General features: G+C 36.0%; 1 protein-coding gene across 4 annotated transcripts in view; it reads left to right on the top strand.

Moving 5' to 3' along the window:
- GPBP1 (GC-rich promoter binding protein 1) overlaps nucleotides 1–16,852 on the top strand; it is a 75,330-nt gene extending 58,478 nt beyond the window's left edge. For 2 of the 4 annotated variants that reach the window (XM_074385748.1, XM_003925834.4), the window contains 6 exons: nucleotides 1,532–1,716; nucleotides 2,231–2,371; nucleotides 4,239–4,406; nucleotides 5,483–5,670; nucleotides 14,863–14,965; nucleotides 16,361–16,852. In XM_074385748.1, coding sequence (XP_074241849.1) covers nucleotides 1,567–1,716; nucleotides 2,231–2,371; nucleotides 4,239–4,406; nucleotides 5,483–5,670; nucleotides 14,863–14,965; nucleotides 16,361–16,519 — 909 coding nt within the window. In that variant the 5' untranslated portion in view covers nucleotides 1,532–1,566 and the 3' untranslated portion in view covers nucleotides 16,520–16,852. The remainder of the gene's footprint in view (nucleotides 1–1,531; nucleotides 1,717–2,230; nucleotides 2,372–4,238; nucleotides 4,407–5,482; nucleotides 5,671–14,862; nucleotides 14,966–16,360) is intronic. The other 2 variants (XM_003925833.3, XM_010336600.2) reach the window with 1 other exon arrangement.
- Nucleotides 16,853–18,964: the final 2,112 nt, after the last annotated feature.

The raw sequence follows: 18,964 nt of genomic DNA, 5'->3' as shown, positions 1-18,964 counted from the left end.
TACAGTGATAGAACTGCCCCTGCTTTAATACCTTGATTCCTCTCAGATGAGATTACCTTTCTCCACTTCGTTAGCATTGATCATTCTTCGGATTCCTGGGTTTTACTTTAGTTTTTGAGTTACATGCTATGATTTTCTCTTATAGTTTATTAATTTCAAGAATCTTTTTTTTTGTACTTTATCCATACCATCATCATCTGTTTATCAAAAATAGTGAGAAATCTTAACATTGTGTAGTACAATTCTTGACTGTACTTTGTTTAAGATCTTTATTTGTTTTGTTAACTTCATTGTGTAATATCATCAGAAAAGCTATACTTTGGTGGTAATACTTTGTGTTTTTATGTGCCAGAGATGTCCTTTTTAGCCCATGATACTGGGCTTTTTTTTGACTGTCGGGAAGTTTGAATCTTTAACCTATTAAGTCAGCATGTGTTTAGTTTTTGGAAATAGGAACCTTTCTCAGGTTATTTTTAGCCTTTGTTCTTTTTATCCTTTAGCATTTCAAGTAGGTGAGGCACCATACCAGCTTTATTTTTTGGAGAGGCTGAATCCTCCCATGAACTGGAAAGGCCCTGTGGGTTTCCCTAGGAGTTCATATTTCGTTTTGGGTTTTGAGATGATGCATTAGGAAGCTTGATTTAGGTTTTGGGGAAGGAATCATTACAGATATCTACCCAGCCCACTAATACACATGATCTTATTTAATGTGCAGAACTCATTTTAATTTAGAATTTCTGGGATTTCTCTCTTTAATTCTAAGCATTCCAACTGTGGAACATGCTTTCAGTTTTTGTAAGGGAAGACATAATTTACTGAAACATCTGTTTGATTACATACACACATTGATTAAATTATAGGAATAGTGTTTATTTTTAGCAACTGCAGTAGTCTTGAGAAAAGTCTGCCTTTAGCAATTATTTGTATTACAATCTTCAGAAATCAGGATTGAGTTGGTTGCTCTGTATTCATATAATGCTTTGAATGTAGATAAATGGTCAAATACATGAATGAATTTATATCGTGAAATACAGTTCTCTTTTTTCTTAGTCATAACTGAAGAATTTAGACATAAAAGGAATATAATTTCTTACTGGTAATAACTTTGTAAGTCGAGTAAAAAGAATGAAAAAGTTAATTTTAATTCTCTTTTCAAATGGGGAAGGGAAAAATAGAAATGTGTTTTATATTCTAAGTCTTAAGAGTCATTAGGATGAAATTTGCAGTTTTTATAGTGAATGCAACGCAAGATAGAATGTAATTTGTCTTGGTTTTGACATTCTGGGCCCCTGTCTAGCAGAATTTATCTGTAGTACTTGACATTGCCCAGTTCTTCCTATACTCTGGGATAATGTTTTAGCTTTACTTGTTAAGTTTGAATATAGTTTGTACTTATTTAGTTTAATTATTTTACCCAGGAGACAGCTATTAGTTAAAAAAAAAGTTTGGAATATACTGTTCTTTTGGTGGTTTTATTCAGTACTAAAATTTGAAATTGTGAGTGACCCTTGGTCGTGCTTTATTTATGCAGAATATCCTCCGAATCCTAAATCTAGAGCTCCAAGGATGCTGGTCATTAAGAAAGGTAATACAAAAGACTTACAGCTGTCTGGATTCCCAGTAGTAGGAAATCTTCAGTCACAGCCAGTTAAGAATGGAACTGGTCCAAGTGTTTATAAAGGTTTAGTCCCTAAACCTGCTGCTCCACCTACAAAAGTAAGTTCTAAATTACCACAAATGTTAAGTCTTGAGTTGATGCCAAATTATGTACTATAGGGGAAAATGTTAAAGAATTTAAAGTGTGTATGGAGGTACTTCACGTGGTGCTGAGTTCTAGGTGGCAAGAGTTGACCCATATGATGTGGTGTGTGTGTTTCTGTTCTTAGTAGTAGTAAGTGAAACTTATAATTTCTTTTTTTGCTAGATGTATTGGTGATGTATTAATGATAATATATAATGTTTTAACTGGTGCTCAGTTTTAGGTTTTGAAAACTTATGTTTATGTAGCTTTGGAAAAAATAGCAATTTAGTTATCTAAATGCTCAGTTTTGATTTTATTTGTAGAAAAAGAAAGGGACAGAGAACTATGCAGGAATAATGCAGTATGATACAAAAACAATTGTTTTTATGAGTCTAGTGTATTCGTTTTTGTTTTATAATAGTCACTGTTTTTGTCTTTCTCCTATAGCCTGTTTTTGATAGCCATTAATGTTTGTATGTTTTTCTTTAGCCTACACAATGGAAAAGCCAAACGAAAGAAAATAAAGTTGGAACTTCTTTCCCTCATGAGTCTACATACGGTGTTGGCAACTTTAATGCGTTTAAATCAACTGCCAAGAATTTTAGTCCGTCAACAAATTCAGTGAAAGAGGTATGGCATTAAAAATTACTCTTGGAATGTAACATTTTAATCATGATAATTTAGCAAAGATTAAAAGTTAGAAATTCATTAAATGAATACATTAAAATGAAATAATTTCATTCCTTTAGAAAACTGGATTCATATACTTCATTTGTTAACCAGTTTTGCACTTTGGGAAAGTAGGAATCATTTAAAATATTTTAAATGAAAATTCCCAGCTGGGTGTGGTAGCCCATGCCTATAATCCAAACACTTTGGGAAGTGCGACAGGAGGAGCACTTGGGCCCAGGTATTTGAGACCAGCCTGGTCAACGCAGTGAAAACCTGTCTCTACTTTAAAAAAAGAAATGCACTGTTGGTCCCAGATCTTGGGAGGCTGAGGTGGGAGGCTGAGCCTCGGAATGTCAGGGATGCAGCAAGCTGTGATTGTGCCACTGCACTCCAGTCTCGGTAATAGAGTGAGACCCTGTCTCAAAAGGAGTGGGTGGGGAGGAATTTCCAAACATCTAAAAAACATAAAGAATAATTTTTTGTGGGGTGGTGGAATAGTGTCTCTGTTGCTCAGGCTGGAGACAGTGGTTCAGTTGTGGCTCACTGCAGCCTGTGTCTCCTGGGCTTAAGCAATCCCCCTGTCTCAGCCTCCTGATCCTCTAGGACTACAGATGCTTGCCACTGGGCTGGCTAATTTTCTACTTTTTGTAGAGAGGAAGGTCTCCCTATGTTGTCCAGGCTGGTCTCAAACTCCTAGCGTCAACTGATCCTCTCTCCTCAGCTTCTGAAAGTTACTGGAATTATGGGCATGAGCCACCACACCTGGACCAAGAGTAATTTTAAAGAAAATAATTATGAAGATTGCAATGTTATTTGATACTTGTGATAGTTATGCTGTAGGAGTGAACTTAATAATGAGGATTTATATTGTATAATGTCTTTTGGGGATGATGGACACTTTATTAGTGTTAACATTGAAGTGGAGAGAGAGGAGGAACAAGAGAGAAAGGTGTGTATTGTTATGGTACTGACTGAATACCTGGAGTTCAGTATTTTTTTTTCATTTGATCAAGGTTTTGAAACTCCCAGAACAGGGAGTTCCCTGACTAGTCTAGTGTTAAAAGACACCCGGAACACTTACATTGTTATACCTGAAATTGCTTTGGGTACCATATTGGAACATCATAACCCCTCATATACTACTTTTTATTTATGATCTCAGACACAGAATTTTTGAACTTTGAGGGAAGGACTAGCATTCCTAGCTGGTTAGTTCTGCTGAGATTAGTTATAATATACAAACATTAATGCCAGCAAGTAAGCATTGTTATGGTTTGTTTCCGTGACTATTAATTCCTGTGACACCGAGTTCTAACTTTGTTTCTGTTCCACTGTAAAAACACCAAAGAACCAAAAACAAAAGGATTCTCTCTTTCTCCTCCCCTCCCTGCCCTCTCACAAACATCTTCCCAGGTGAGATCCACTCTCGATTAACCCTATGTATGTGTATAAATAATTATAAAATAGATCTTATTGGAGCTGTTACTGAACTCTAGAACTCTGAGTAACACAGTTTGAAAAGCTGCTCTTTTATGTATTATAGAAAAGTTCAAATAATTCTAGGATGTATTTATAAAATAATTATGCCTAATTTAGAATTGTAGTTCTGAGTATTATCAGACCTTCATTGTTTGTGGGATAAGAAAATTCTTGTTGACTCATTCAGTAGGGGAAAAAATAGAATAGAGAGAACTAGACTTTCACATGGACTATCAATTTTATTTTGTGAATAAAGGTAAAATAGGAAGCTGTGGTAGTAGTGAATTTTATGTTGACATTGATTCCTTGACTACATATTTATCATTATTTTTTAATTTCCTCTTAGTGTAATCGTTCAAATTCCTCTTCTCCTGTTGATAAACTTAATCAGCAGCCTCGTCTAACCAAACTGACACGAATGCGCACTGATAAGAAGAGTGAATTTTTGAAAGCATTGAAAAGAGACAGAGTAGAAGAGGAACATGAAGATGAAAGCCGTGCTGGCTCAGAGAAGGTAATTGAATTTATAGCAATATGTGATATTAATATGTCATTGAAATACTTGGGCATGTATTTGGACCTTGGAATACATTAGAATCATCTCCTTGGAAAGAAGACTGGAAAGCCATTTGCATAAATGATGACTTATCTTCTCCTCTCGACTGCCCCTTCTTTGATTTGTTTGAGACGAAGTCTCACTCTGTCACCCAAGCTGGAGTGCAATGACATGTCTTGGCCTACTGCAACCTCCGCTTCCCAGATTCAAGCTTGCACCTCAGCCTTCCCAGTAGCTGGGACTACAGGCATGTGTCACCAGGCCTGGCTAATTTTTGTGTTTTTTGTAGAGACAATGTTTCACCATGTTGGCCAGATTGCTCTTGAACTTTTGACCTCAGGTGATCTGCCTGCCTTGGCCTCCCAAAGTATTGGGATTACAGGCATGAGCCATTGTGCCTAGCTATGACTTCCTTTCTAAAGTAGATTTGCTTCATTCTGTAGTTCCTATGGAAAAGTAAATTTAAAAACATTCTTGTTTATATCTGTTTTCTTTTGCTTCTCCCATCTTGCCTGCCTTCATGCTTTTAGTTTTGTCATTGTTGTATAGCTATGAATACTTAGGGCAAGAAAGCTTTGGATATCCATCCCAGCTTAGTTTTTAATTTCTAAACTTAATAATTGAAAGTATTACATTGATTGATTGATTGAGATAAAGTTTCACTCTTGTTGCCCAGGCTGGAGTGCAATGGCATGATCTCGGCTCACTGCAACCTTTACCTCCTGGATTCAAGTGATTCTTCTGCCTCCGCCTCCCAAGCAGCTGGGACTACAGGTGTTGTCACCATGCCCAGCTAGTTTTTTTGTATTTTTAGTAGAGATGAGGTTTCACCATTTTGGCCAGGCTGGTTTCAAACTCCTGACCTCAGGTGGTCCACCCACCTCGGCCTCCCAAAGTGGCTAACAGCTGTTAGCCACTGCGCCCGGCCACGTTTATGTATTTTCAATGGAAGCTTAGTTAGGAAAAAGTTTTTAATAACTGTATTCTTTAGAACTCATTCTTTTTTTTTTTTTTTAAACTCCCTAAAAAATCAGGATGACGACTCATTTAATTTACATAACAGCAATAGTACTCACCAAGAAAGGGATATAAACCGAAACTTCGATGAAAATGAAATTCCTCAAGAGAATGGCAATGCCTCGGTGATTTCTCAACAGATCATTCGATCTTCAACCTTCCCACAAACTGATGTTCTTTCAAGTTCACTTGAGGCAGAACACAGGCTAGTATTTGTTTTTACTTTTTTCTCAACATTTTCTGTATTCAGGATTTCAATAATAGAGTTTTTGTTTGATTTAACAGGTTTATTGAGATATATCTTATGACAAAAATTTCACCCATTTTGATGTACAGATGATTTTTTAATATATTCAAAGTAGCCCTTTGTTCATTTGCATTTACTTTTCATTTGCACTCTATCTTAGGCAGCTACTCTTTTTTCTCTTTCTATGGATTTGCCTTGTATGGGTATTTTATATAGGTGGTAAAATAATAGTATGTGATGTTTGATGTCTAGCTTCTTTAACTAAGTATAATGTTTTCAAGGTTTATTTGCATTGTAATCACCTGTCAGTACTTTGAGTTTTTTTTTAATTGTTGTATGACTATACTGCTTTTTTGTTCATCAGTTGATGAATATCAGTTGTTTTCTACCTCTTTTAAAACAGTAGGCTCTAGTCCAATATAATCTACTCTGACTGATTTGGATAATGCTGCTGTGAACATTCATATATAAGTTCTTGTGTGGATACGTTTTTATTTCTGTTGGGTAGATACCTAGGAGTTGAATTGCTGGGGCTTAGGTTAGCTCTGTGTTTCACATTTTTAGAAACTGCCGAACTATTTTCCAAAATGACTACGTCATTTTACTTCCTCATTAGCAATTTCTCCACATTTGTGCCAACATTTGGTACCATCTATCTTTGATTACAGTCATTCTAGTGGGTATGAAGTATGATTTCTTTTTATGGTTTTTAGTGTACATTTCCCTAATGACTAATAGTGTTGAGTATCTTTTTATGTGCTTATATGCCATTTATCCTCTTTGGAGAGAAATACCTATTTAAATACTTTGCCCATTTAAAAATTATGTTTTCTCATTACTGAGTTGTAAGAGTTCTTTATATATTTGGGTATAAGTCTCTTATATATATGATTGGCAGATAATTTCGCCCATTCTGTGAGTTTTTTCATTCTCTCAGTAGTGCAGCCACCTCCTAACCACAGTTGCCTTTTGAAATGAGGTCTTCCTGTGTTGCCCAGACTGGAGTGATCCTCCTTAGTAACTGGGATCACAGGCTTGTACCACCACACTGAGCTTCAGTGGTGCCTTTTGAAGGGCAGAAAGTTTTAATTTTGATGAAGTCCAGTTCATTATTTTTTTCCTTGTATCGTTTCTGCAAGTTTTCTGGATGATGTGAGGTAGGAGTCCAAATTTATTCTTTCTCATGTGTTTCCCACGTGGATAGCTAATTGTCCCAATATGTGATTTATTTTTTGAAACAGTGTCTCACTCTGTCATCCAGGCTGAATGGAGTGCAGTGGTGCAATATCAGCTTACCGTAATCCTTGCCTCCCGGACTCAAGTGATCCCCCCACCTCAGCCTGCCAAGTAGCTGGGACCAATGGTGTGTACCACCATACCCAGCTCATTTTTGTGTTTTTTGTAGAGATGAACATTTTGCCATGTTCCGTAGGCTAGCCTCAAACTCCTGAGTGGAAGTGATCCTCCTGCCTTGCCCTCCCAAAGTGCTAGGAGTACAGACATGAGCCATAGTGCCCAGCCTGTGGTTTAGTTTTTATTGTAAACTTTGTTTGTTTGTTTGTTTGAAATGGAGTTTTGCTCTTGTTGCCCAGGCCGGAGTGCAATGGCGTGATCTTGACTCACAGCAACCTCTGCCTCCCGGGTTCAAGCAGTTCTCCTGTCTCAGCCTCCCAAGTAGCTGGGACTTAAAGGCACACACAACCACACCCAGCTAATTTTTGTATTTTTAGTAGAGACGGGGTTTCATCACGTTGGCTTGGATGGTCTTGATCTCCTGACCTCGTCATTTGCCCGCCTCGGCCTCCCAAAGTACTGGGATTACAGGCATGAGCCTCCATGACCAGCCAAGGCCAGACATTTTGTCCATTTTGTTCACTATTGTATCTAGCACCTAGAATGGTGCTTGGCACATTACGTTGCTTAAATTTGTTAAATGAATGAGTGAAGTAAACATTGCAGTATTTTTCTACCTGTTTTGTAAATCTGTACTTATTTTGAGGTAATATTTTACTTTTTATTTCCAATTTTTTCAAATGCTTAATAGTTTAGTTTATATTTCTACTGCCAAAGGGTATACCCACCCCATTTTAAAAAAATATATGCGGTGTCACTGTGTTTCTTAGGCTAGTCTCAAACTCCTGGAGTCAAGTGATACTCCTGTCTTGGCCTCCTAGAGTGCTGAGATTAGAGACATGAACCACCTGGCTAGATCTTCCATTCCTTTCTTTTTTTGAGGCAGGGTCTTATTCCTTTGTCCAGCCTGGAGTGCAGTGGCACAATAATGGTTCACTGATACTGCTCAATTGATGGTCCCTCCTCAGCCGTTCGAATAGCTGGGACTATGGGTGCCTACCACCATGCCTGGCTAACTTTTTTTTGTAGAGACGGTGTTACGCCCTGTTGACCACGCTGGTCTCAAACTCTTGGGCTCAATTAATCCTCTTGGCTCAGCCTCCCAAAGTGCTGGGATTAAAGCCATCATGACCAGCCTTTCCCCCTACTCCCCTTTTTTTCTTAGATCGTTCTTTCAGAATAAATCCTTTATCTTTCTGTCTTTAATCATACATTATTATTTTATCTGCATGATCATTTTTGTTCCCCTTCTCCAAATCATATACTGTTTTGTTTAAATGTGACTGTAACTAGTGTATGTGAATTTGTAGGTATTTGTTTTAATTTTGTTGGGTGGGTATGGTGGCTCCTGCCTGCAAACCCAGCACTTTGGGAGGCCAAGGTGGGTGGGTCACTTTAGGTTAGAAGTTTGAGAACAGCCTGGCCAATATGGTGAAACCCCGTCTTAAAAAACAATGCAAAAATTAGCTGGGCATGGTGACACATGCTTGTAATACCAGCTATTCAGATGGCTGAGGCACAAGAATCACCTGAACCTGGGAGGGAGAGGCTGCAGTGAGCCGAGATCATGCCACTGCACTGTAGCCTGGGCAACAGAGTGAGACCGTCTCAAAAAAAAAAAAAAAAAAAAAAAAAATTGTAATCTTTATATTTTTATATTTGGACTTAATTTTCTCCTAAAATAATTTATTGGGCTGTTGATAAATGCTCTTGAAAATTAATTTAGCTAGACTAATTTATAACTAACGTAACGAGATGTCTATAAATTCACTTGTTTAGATAAAATATAATTTCTTACTGTGCATTTAATGTGAATGGATGAATAAGTAATGACACTATTTTTATTGCCTCCTAAATTGTGGAACTTCAGGCTACCACATAATACAGTTTATGACTTGTGACTGATAGGCTGAGTGATGGCTGAAATGTCAAATACAGAAAAAATTTAGTAAACATGAATTCTTTTTTAAAAAGATTAACCGTAATTGAAATTTCAGGCTGATTTCATCATTCTATGAGTCAAATACAGAAAAAATTTAGTAAACGTGAATTCTTTTTTAAAAAGATTAACAGTAATTGAAATTTCAGAATGATTTCATCATTCTATGAATCATCTTGTTTCTCCCCCTCCCCCATTTGAATCCACCATTCTATAGTATGGATATAAATTGTGAAGCTATTTTTCTGTATCAAGGTCTATGTGTGTTCACGTCCTCTCTCTTTTGTCTCCTTTTCTCTTTCCCTTCCTCTCTTTTCCTCTTTTTCCCTCTTCCCCTCTTCTTTTTTCTTCCCTCTTCCCCCTCTTTTTCCAAATAATGCTGTTATCAGAAGAGGAAAGAAAACTCTAAGTATTTATGTTCTTGAATGTATTTATAAATGTGTAGGTAACAGTTTACTAGGAGTGAGTTTCATTGGTCAAATGACATACATATTTAAAATAATCAGTTACATCCAAAAACATTCTGGTAATTTGCACTCTCACTAATGATCATTCAAACAATTCTAGTCACACAATTGGTGGAAAAGGCCTGTGTGTAGAAAGCAGAATAATACACAAATCAGATATTCTAATGATAGTAAAAGATGAGTTACTGCCTAGGGAGGTAGAGACTAGACAACAAAAGAATACAGTTAGAAGATTTTGTAACCCACAGAATCTATTCATTAAGGCCATAGTGAGAAAGTTGACACCTAATATCTTCATATTTCCCTTCAGAACTTAGTAGCAAAAAACTGTTGGCCCATACCTTTAGAAAATATTTATTACAACCTCTAATAGACATATTGAATGTTTTAACTATTTTACTTTTTAGTCTGCAGAGCAGAATTTAGTGCAGGAAGCATTTTGGTGGCTTCTTGTTTCATTCAGGAAGTCTTAGGAAAGAGAGACTTTAGTTTCATAACTTAACAGAATTTGGTTCTCCGTGACTACTAACAGGAGAAAATGGAGAGGATGAGATTTAGAAACTAAGGCAAATCAAGATGAAAACATCTGGCTGGGCACAGTGGCTCACACTACTATCACAGCACTTTGGCAGGCTGAGGCAGGTGGGTCACTTGAGGCCAGGAGTGTGAGACCAGACTGGCCAACATGGTGAAACACCATCTCCACTAACAATTCAAAAATTAGCCAGGCTTGGTGGTGTGTGTCTGTATTTTCGGCTCCTGAGAAGGCTGAGGCACAAGAATCTCTAGAACCCAGAAGGTGGAAGTTGTGGTGAGCTGAGACTGCGTTACTGCATTCTCTAGCCTGGACGACAGAGCAAGACTCCATCTCAAAAAATAAAAAAGACCAAAACATCCTAAATTGGAGTAAGCTCTAGAGCGAGGGAAAGAAACCCATACTGCATGAAGAGATAGTATCAGTGATAACCTACTTGATTATTTTAGTATGTGTTTTAAATTTTTTTGAGACTTCATAGATTATTATTATTATTTTTTTTTTTTTGTCTTTTTGAAACAATGGATACTTCTCTTTATTTAGGTTACTCTAAAAGTTTTAACCAAGTTTTTTGTTCCCACCTCCCCCACCATCTATTCCTGTTTTGTTACAAAATCAGGCAATCATATTTATATATTTAATTTTATTAACTCTCATCTAAATTAGATAATGTAATTTTATAACTAAACAGGTATTGTTTAGGGGGAAAAACTTGGTTAAAGAGAGAGAGACTTAGTTATGCATAGGAATACCATTATCTAGTGTGGACATGAAGATGAAGGGGATAGACGATAACATTTTGTTGCCAAGAATAGAATAAAATTGTGGATTCAAGATTTTAGATTTGGTAGCAGCTAGTTGGAATAGAGGGATAGTTTTGTAGAAATGTTGCACATGCTGAAAAAGATCCTAAGACAGTAAAGGGAGGAAGTCAGGGTGTTAGTTGATATAGAACTGTTTTTATTTAAATTTCTTAGCTTGAGTTTTCTTGATGTTTAAGTAGAATATGTGTTTGTAAATGTTTCAAAGACATGTATCAATACCTTTTTTCCCCATTCTAAGCTAAGAGAGTTCATGGCTTCTTTTAGATTTTAGGTTTTTTTTTTTTTTTTTCCCATGTCAAAATGCAGTGATATTTGTTTTCCATTGCTTTATATTTTGTGTAAACTTTAGTTGTGCTTTCTTAAGTTATATACATATAAATACTAATATGAGTTGAATTTAACAATCATGGGGCAGTGATAGGTTTTTTAAAGATAATTATTTTCCAACATTAAAATACGAAATATTCTTATTTTATTGTCAAGTTTTAGCAACTTTATCAGGGTATTGAGGGTAGCCTCAACATCAAAGGGATAGTTGTCAGCTGGTTTAAGCAAGTACCAAATGAATTAGTGAAAATAAATGCCAAAGAAATTCATTGCGTTTAGGGATAGAGATCATTATGACTTGGGTACCAGTCAGAGGTTTTCTTTTCTTCCTTCCTTCCTTTTTCCTTTTTTTCTTTTCTTCCTTTCCCTCCCTCCCTCCATCCTTCCTTTCCTTTCTTCCTCCCACCCACTCATATAAATACTTGTTTTTTAGAGACATGGTCTCATTATATTGCCCAGGCTGGTCTTGAACTCCTAGTGTCAAGCAGTCCTCCCGCCTTGGCCTCTTGAATTGCTGGGATTAGAATGAACCATCATGCCTGGCCCTAGTCAGAAAGTTTTACTTGGGACCTAAGTTAAATCTTGAAAGGGTTAGACACAAATATGGGCAAGGGTGCTAGATAGTATTTTGGAAAAAGAAGGGATGTAAAGACATGGTTACAGTGTTGTATATACCTAGTTTGTTTTAAGGGTATTGAGTGGAATATTTTGACAGGAGTAGGCAGTTTATTTACTGAAGTTAAAGATCATATTGAAAAGGCAGGACTTAATTATTTGTAATTATAATGCATTGGTATGTATTTGTATCTAAGTGTATCTGAACATATACGGAAGTACAGTAAAAGTTATTACAATCTTATGGGATTATGCATCATATGTGCAGTTATCTGACTGAAATGTAGATATGTGGCACATGTTTGTATGTTTATGGGGGAAAGGGAAACAAATTGCTTGTTTTTATTTTTTTGTAGAAACGGGGTCTCACTTTGTTGCTCAGGCTGGTCTTACTTGTGGGATCAAGTGATCCTCCCACCTTGGTTTCTTAAAGAGACTGGAATTACAGGCATGAGCCACCCTGACTGGTTAGATTATTTTGAAAGCTATTTCAGGAACAGTTAAAAGCTACAGCCTCTTCTGGAGAATTAGAAATACTTGTGTTCTGTTATATTCTCTTTCATAATAGTTCATAGTTTTTTTCCATCTGCATTATTGCTTAGTTACCATTCAGTTTAAAAGTAAACAGGTAAAAGTTTGGATCCAGCAAAAAAGTAGTTAGATTGTTTGGCTAGTCTAGTATATTCTCTGTGTCAGGTGTCAGTGAATGGAAATGCTATTCCAAAATGAGGCCATCCAGATTAAAGAGTAAAGAACAGTGCATTGGAAGAAGTTGTGGCTAAAAGAAATGGAAGAAGAAATGATTAATGCTGATTGTGACATTTTGGTTCAGAAGCAACAAGGTGCTGTGGAATACATACTAATTTGGGAGGCAGAAAACCAAAATTCTGTTTCTCTTTGCCATCAAGTAGGCATCACATTTTACTTAATGTGATCTTCATTCTTCATCTGTAAAATGTGAATATCACGTTATGTTTTATTCAGGGTCTCAGATGTTATGAGAGACTCTTTGAAAAAAGGCGTAAAAGTCTGCAAGGGGGCTGAGTGCGATGGCTCACACCTGTAATCTCACCACTTTGGGAGGCCGAGGTGGGTGGATCACAAGGTCAGGAGTTTAAGACCAGCCTGGCCAAGATAGTGAAACCCCATCTTTACTAAAAATATAAAAAATTGGCTGGGCGTGGTGGTACTTGCCTGTAATCCCAGGTACTCGGGAGGCTGAGGCAGAGAATTGTTTAAACCCGGGTGGTGAAGGTTGCAGTGAGCTGAGATCGTGCCACTGTACTCTAGCCTGGGTGACAGAGTGAGACTCTGTATCCAAAAAAAAAAAAAAAAAATCTATAAGCTGTTAATGTGTAGCAGGCACAAATTAAAGATGAGCAGGTGTAAATAAGAGGGGAATTAAAAGTTTGTGGAACAATGTAATTAAATGATAAAACCAAAAAATATTAACTGTTTCTTAACATAACTCCGTCAAGTTCAAGACTCCTTTTCAAGCAATGATAACAGTCATTTAGATCATCCCTGAAGAACTGAGGGCCCTGGCAATTTAACCATGTCAGTGCTGTCTTTTTTATACTAACTGAAGAAAAATAGGTCCCCTCTAAAACTTGTTTTAAGATTAGGAAACCAGGAAGTCAGAAGGAGCCAAAGTAGGGCTGAAAGGTTCATGCCTAATGATTTATTGAAACTTTGCAGAAGTGCCCTTGTTTGATGAGAGGAATGAGCAGGAGAATTGTTGTGGTTGAGGACTCTCTGGTGAAGCTTTTCTAGGCATTTTTCTGCTAAAGCTTTTCTTCTCAAAACACTCTCATACTCTTTTGCTTTGAGTGGATCACTTCCACTTCTTGGTAACTAGTGCTTTGATTGTGATTGTCTTCTGGATCATACTGGTAAAACCATGTGCAGTTCTTTGAAGAAATGCTACAGAATCTTGATTCCAGTTGTTTAAACTTTCCATTGAAACCTCTGTTTTTATCTGCAGATGACCTGGGCACATACTGAGTGGAAAGTTTGCTCAACTTTAATTTTTCAGTCAGAATTATATAAGCCGAACCAAGTGAGATGTCCTGTCTGTGGTGTTGGCTATTTCTGTTGTTAAATCGTTGGTCCTCCTCAGTTAGGATATTAACAATATTAAATTTTTCCTTACCAATTTATGTGGATGGTCTGCTGCTGCTTCTTTGAGGCCTTCATCTTCAGAATTACCTCATCTCTTCTTAAAATGGGTTATCTATTTGAAATTGCTGGTTTCCTTGGGGTATTGTCCCCATAAACTTTTCATAAAGCATCAACAATTTCACCATTTTTCTACCCAAGTTTCACCATAAATTTGATGTTTGCTCTTGCTTAGATTTGGCAGAATTCATGTTGATCTGATAGGGGCTTTTCTCAAACTGATGTCTTACCCTTTGTGGTGCCTTAAACTAGATCCTGTTGAAACATGTTTATCACAAGTTAGCACAAATTTATTTTGGTGAATAATTTTTTCTTGAAATTCTTTTATAATTTTTCCATGATACACATTTTTAAATGAACTTTTTGAAGACTCCTCCTAGGAGTAACAGAAGTACTTAGGGGTTTCATTTTTAAAAAACAAACCCTTTCATATCAATATAAGATATGTAGCCATATAAGAAACAAGCTTGGAGGTTTCCCAGTCAAATGCAGTAGGTATTGCTGCAGTGTTTATGATCACCCAAGTAGAAAACCTAATGAGTAACCAGAAATACGGTGGATTTTGGTGGTACTGAAGAAAAAAGAAAGGGGTATTGTTACTTTTAGTGTAAGAATTTAGCAGACTTGCTTCAGGTCTGTTATAAGTGTCCAGCCTGAGAAGAGCCTTTGACATCAAAGATTAAGCAGTCAAGGGATTCATTCTAATTTTACTATCAAAGTTTATTAGACTTAATCTTACCTGTTTATTCATATTCAGAAAGATACTCAAAACCTGAGCTCAAAAATCCTTTTGATGTGTCTTGGGGACTTTGTATAATGGATCTTGGATCATGTTTTTTTACACCTAATATAAACGAAACTGTCCTGTTCAGGGTAAGCTTTAAATTAAACTTAATAGTCTCTCCTTTTCAGGTTGTTAAAGGAAATGGGCTGGCAGGAAGACAGTGAAAATGATGAAACATGTGCTCCCTTAACTGAGGATGAAATGAGAGAATTCCAAGTTATTAGTGAACAGGTAAGAAAACCTGAAATCGTACAATTTGACTTTTAAATTGCCCTTATTTAGAACAACATAATTACATGTAAGCTTGGAGTGAGGGAGATCGTAAAATTTTTATTTAGGAATTTATCACGATATGTCAGAATTGCCTTTAAAAAAAAAACAAAAAACAAAAAACAGAGAGACAGGCTTTTGCTGTGTTGTCCAGCTGGCCTCTAGGACTCCTGGGTGCCAAGTGTTCCTCCAACCTTAGCCTCTGGAGTAACTGGGACTACAGGAACGAACCACTGTACCTGATTGAATTGATTTTTACAAGTCTGCAATGGTGACTTTAAACTGTTGAGTGTGCATAGGAATTAGTGTAAGTGATGTCCATGATAGTCATTTTCCAGACCTTTTGTGTTTTGTTTTGGCTTTGTGTGTGTGTGTTTGTGTTTGGGTCAGGAAGGAACAAGAGTGATAAGAAGTGTAGAGTGTGTTAGTAGCTTCCTGAGTAACTTTACCTTTTATCCTTTTCTTGCACAAGTGCATTTCATATTCTAAAACATCTTGCTTAATGTCCCCCTGGTTACCTTTCTGAAAGAATATTAGGGAATGTTTGTTAGAGCATTAGGAAGTTGAAATCTTTTTTCCAAATCCATTATTTTATTTTATTTATTTATTTATTTGGTCTTTTTTTGTTTTCTTTTTTGTTTGTTTATTTTATTTATTTAAAGAGTTGGTGTCTCACTCTGTCATCTAGGCTGGGGCGCAGTGACCAGTCATAGCTGATTGCATCCCCGAACTTACGGGCTCAAGCAAACAAACTCTTGCCTCAGCCTCCTGAGTAGCTGGGACTATTGGCTTGTGCCATTACTCTAGGCTTATTTTCTGTCTTTAAATCGTTTCTAATTTGGGCCAACTATCTTTTTTCCTCTTTGATGATTGTTTGACCGAATTCTTGTTACCAACTAACCTTTTAGTTACGATTTCTCATTTTCAGAACTGTATTTTTTCTAGTATCTATGTCTCTGGTTAAGTAAGAGGAGATTTTGTAACTTTGTATACTTCGTTCTACTTTACAAACTGTGAATAAAGCAGATTGTGGGGGTGTATTAATTTAGGTCAGAATAATAAAAATAACAGATATAGCTTAATTGTTTCTGATTTTATTCTGTGTAGTCCCTGAAGGTATTTATTAGTTTTCACTTGAGGTAATAAAAATGTGGAAAAGTTTAGTACCTTAATTAGTGTGACAATTACTACTCACATCTACTTTGTCTGGATCCAGAATGTTTTTTGGAAATATCATTACTTGTGAAATTTTTGGGATATGATACAATTTTATTATATTTATGCTTATATTTAATTATTATAGTAGGTATACAACTCTTGAGGGATAATATATTTATTTTGCTTTTAACGTTTTAGTTACAGAAGAATGGTCTTAGAAAAAATGGTATTTTGAAAAATGGCCTGATCTGTGACTTCAAGTTTGGACCCTGGAAGAACAGCACTTTCAAACCCACAGTTGAGAATGATGACACAGAAACAAGTAGCAGTGACACATCAGATGACGACGATGTGTGAAAGATTTCCTAACAGCTTTAGAAATCTTAGTGTGATACATCTCTCATACAGTTTGGGGTGAATTGTAAAAATGAAGAACTATAATTTATGTAGTGAAATACCCCATTAGAAGAGGATTTTTTGGGGGACTTCAATATGAAGAAAACCAAGAATGTTTTGTTGGGCTGTGTTGAACATTATTTCTTTGTAAATGAATGTTGTAGGAATGAGGACTTTGGTTGGTCCAGCATTGACTTTCTTCATCACTGCAACATTTCTCTGACTAGCAATGTGACGATGTAACAAATGAGATTTTCTCATTTAATAATAAAAAATTGTGTAATGTTTTGCAAAGCTTCTGTCTTAAAATGTCCAGGTCTTAAGAAAAAAGGCAGCTTACACTGTTTTGCTTGCAGAGTCTTATCTTTTTCGTACAATGGAAATCCTCAAGTCCACTTTGTGCGGTCCCCTTCTCCTCCCCCCACAAAAAACAGAAAAACAAAAAACCAAAAAGGAAAATGTAGCATGTTGGCTAAAACTGGAGCAAAGTGCACTAAAACAATATCCTGAACTGAGCTGTTGTACTGTTCACCTTTTAAAACATAATGCTCTTTAGCCATTTGTAGTCCAGTAAATGTTACAGGAAAAGACTTGCCACATTTTCTTCCAAATTTTAAGAGGTGATTTTCAAAAGCTTTATTTGGGTATGTTGTCAGACCAGGGTTTTCAGAGTTGATGGAAAAGAGAGTCTTGTGGGAAAACTTATTTTGATAAATTATTACACATGCAGAAAAACTGATCACACTGACTGGATCTGTCCATGACATGGAAAATAAACTGGATTTTCAGAATATTGTTGTTTAGTGTTCAAGGTATTGTTTCTAAACATAAACACACTCTAAACATGCTTTATTCACTTGTTAAAGTCATACTTTTAAAGTAATACCTTATTAAAGAAGGCGATTACTTTCTGAGATTAGAAAAGGAAAGCTAAGCCGTTTCATTATCAAATACACAGTTTATTAAATGAATGACTGTTAACCAACTATTTTCATTTGCACATTAATTTTGGAATTATTTCTGTTCCGCTGCTGACTGAAAGAATATTTTGGCTCTGTGTATATTTGTATTTTGATTTTCTTGTTTTGTTTACCCTCATTTGCTTTTAGCTCCCCCTCATGTTTAAATATATTCTAATTGTAAAGAGCATAATCTTAGCGCAAACATGTTTGAGGTTTTATGTCAGATCTAATTCTGTTTGTTGTTTTTTAAAATGGTATTTTCTCAGATGGCTGCAGTGTTTTTTTGCTATTTCTTCATAAATACCCTACCTGGACTCCCCATTTCACCAGAAGCTGTATTTTTTTGTTCCCTCTGAGACTGGTGGTGATGGGGAAATTAAAACAAAAACAACACACTAGCACACTCCCACAAAACTTGAGGAAGTGTTAGAATGGTAATAAAATATTTAATATACCTTATTCTTAAAATAAGCTTTTACTATATAATTTGTCACAATTCAATCTAATCAGCTAAAGTTAAATGTAGTTAGTATTAGCCACAGAATGTAAAGCATGCTTTCACAAAGCTGTCAGTATCACATATTGAATGTCTTTGAGACTCTTAGATTGTACTATTTGCTTAATAGATTAATGAAATCTATTAGATACAACCTGTGTTTGCAAAAACAAGCTAGAAGGAACCTGAGGAATGTTGTCTACATTTGAGATCTACCTTACTATGTTTTCTATTTTCAGAAAAGATTCTGTAATTTTGGTTTTTGGCATCTTTCTTATATTCAGACAATTTTTTTTCCTGCCTTAATTCCCATTTACAGCAGTTAACTCATGTTTATTGTGTTTTCATGCATTGTGATATGGAATGTTTAGTAATTTACTCTTTATAAATATGGTAAAGTACAGTGGTATGGTTATTCTATGCATTAAGCTAATGACATTAACAAGCTTGGTTATGAGGGGTTGGAGCCATGCACGTAGTTTAAGAGAACAGTTTAAGTTTAATGTACTTTTAGCTTGCTGTCTAATGGGCAGCTGCTAAAGAGCTTGGACCATATTGTTTGAAAAGGAGCCTACAAGTACAGAAACTGGTTAAATTAGGTAGTGTGGGCTTGCTGAACTCAGAACTAGGCCATGGAAGTCTGAAAAGTGATCTTGGCTATGGAAACGCATTTTTTCTGTAGCTTTATTTATTTATTTATTTATTTAAACACTCTTGAGGTATAAGTTGACTTAAACAGGTAAAGCATACAATATACAGTGTTTTCACCTACAGCTAAGTGAACATAATTTATTTCCCCGAATTTCTTGGTTCCTTTTAAGTCCTTGTCACTAATTCTCTACCTGCCCCCTTTATTTTGGTATAAAATGTAATTTAGGAAAATTCTTAGGGTTAATGATTTAAAGTAGCATTTAAAAAATTATTTGCTTGATTTTAATATAAGGATTA

Source organism: Saimiri boliviensis, chromosome 1 (assembly GCF_048565385.1).
Source record: "Saimiri boliviensis isolate mSaiBol1 chromosome 1, mSaiBol1.pri, whole genome shotgun sequence".
Classification (NCBI taxonomy): domain Eukaryota; kingdom Metazoa; phylum Chordata; class Mammalia; order Primates; family Cebidae; genus Saimiri; species Saimiri boliviensis.
This window is presented reverse-complemented; position numbering and strand designations above follow the sequence as displayed.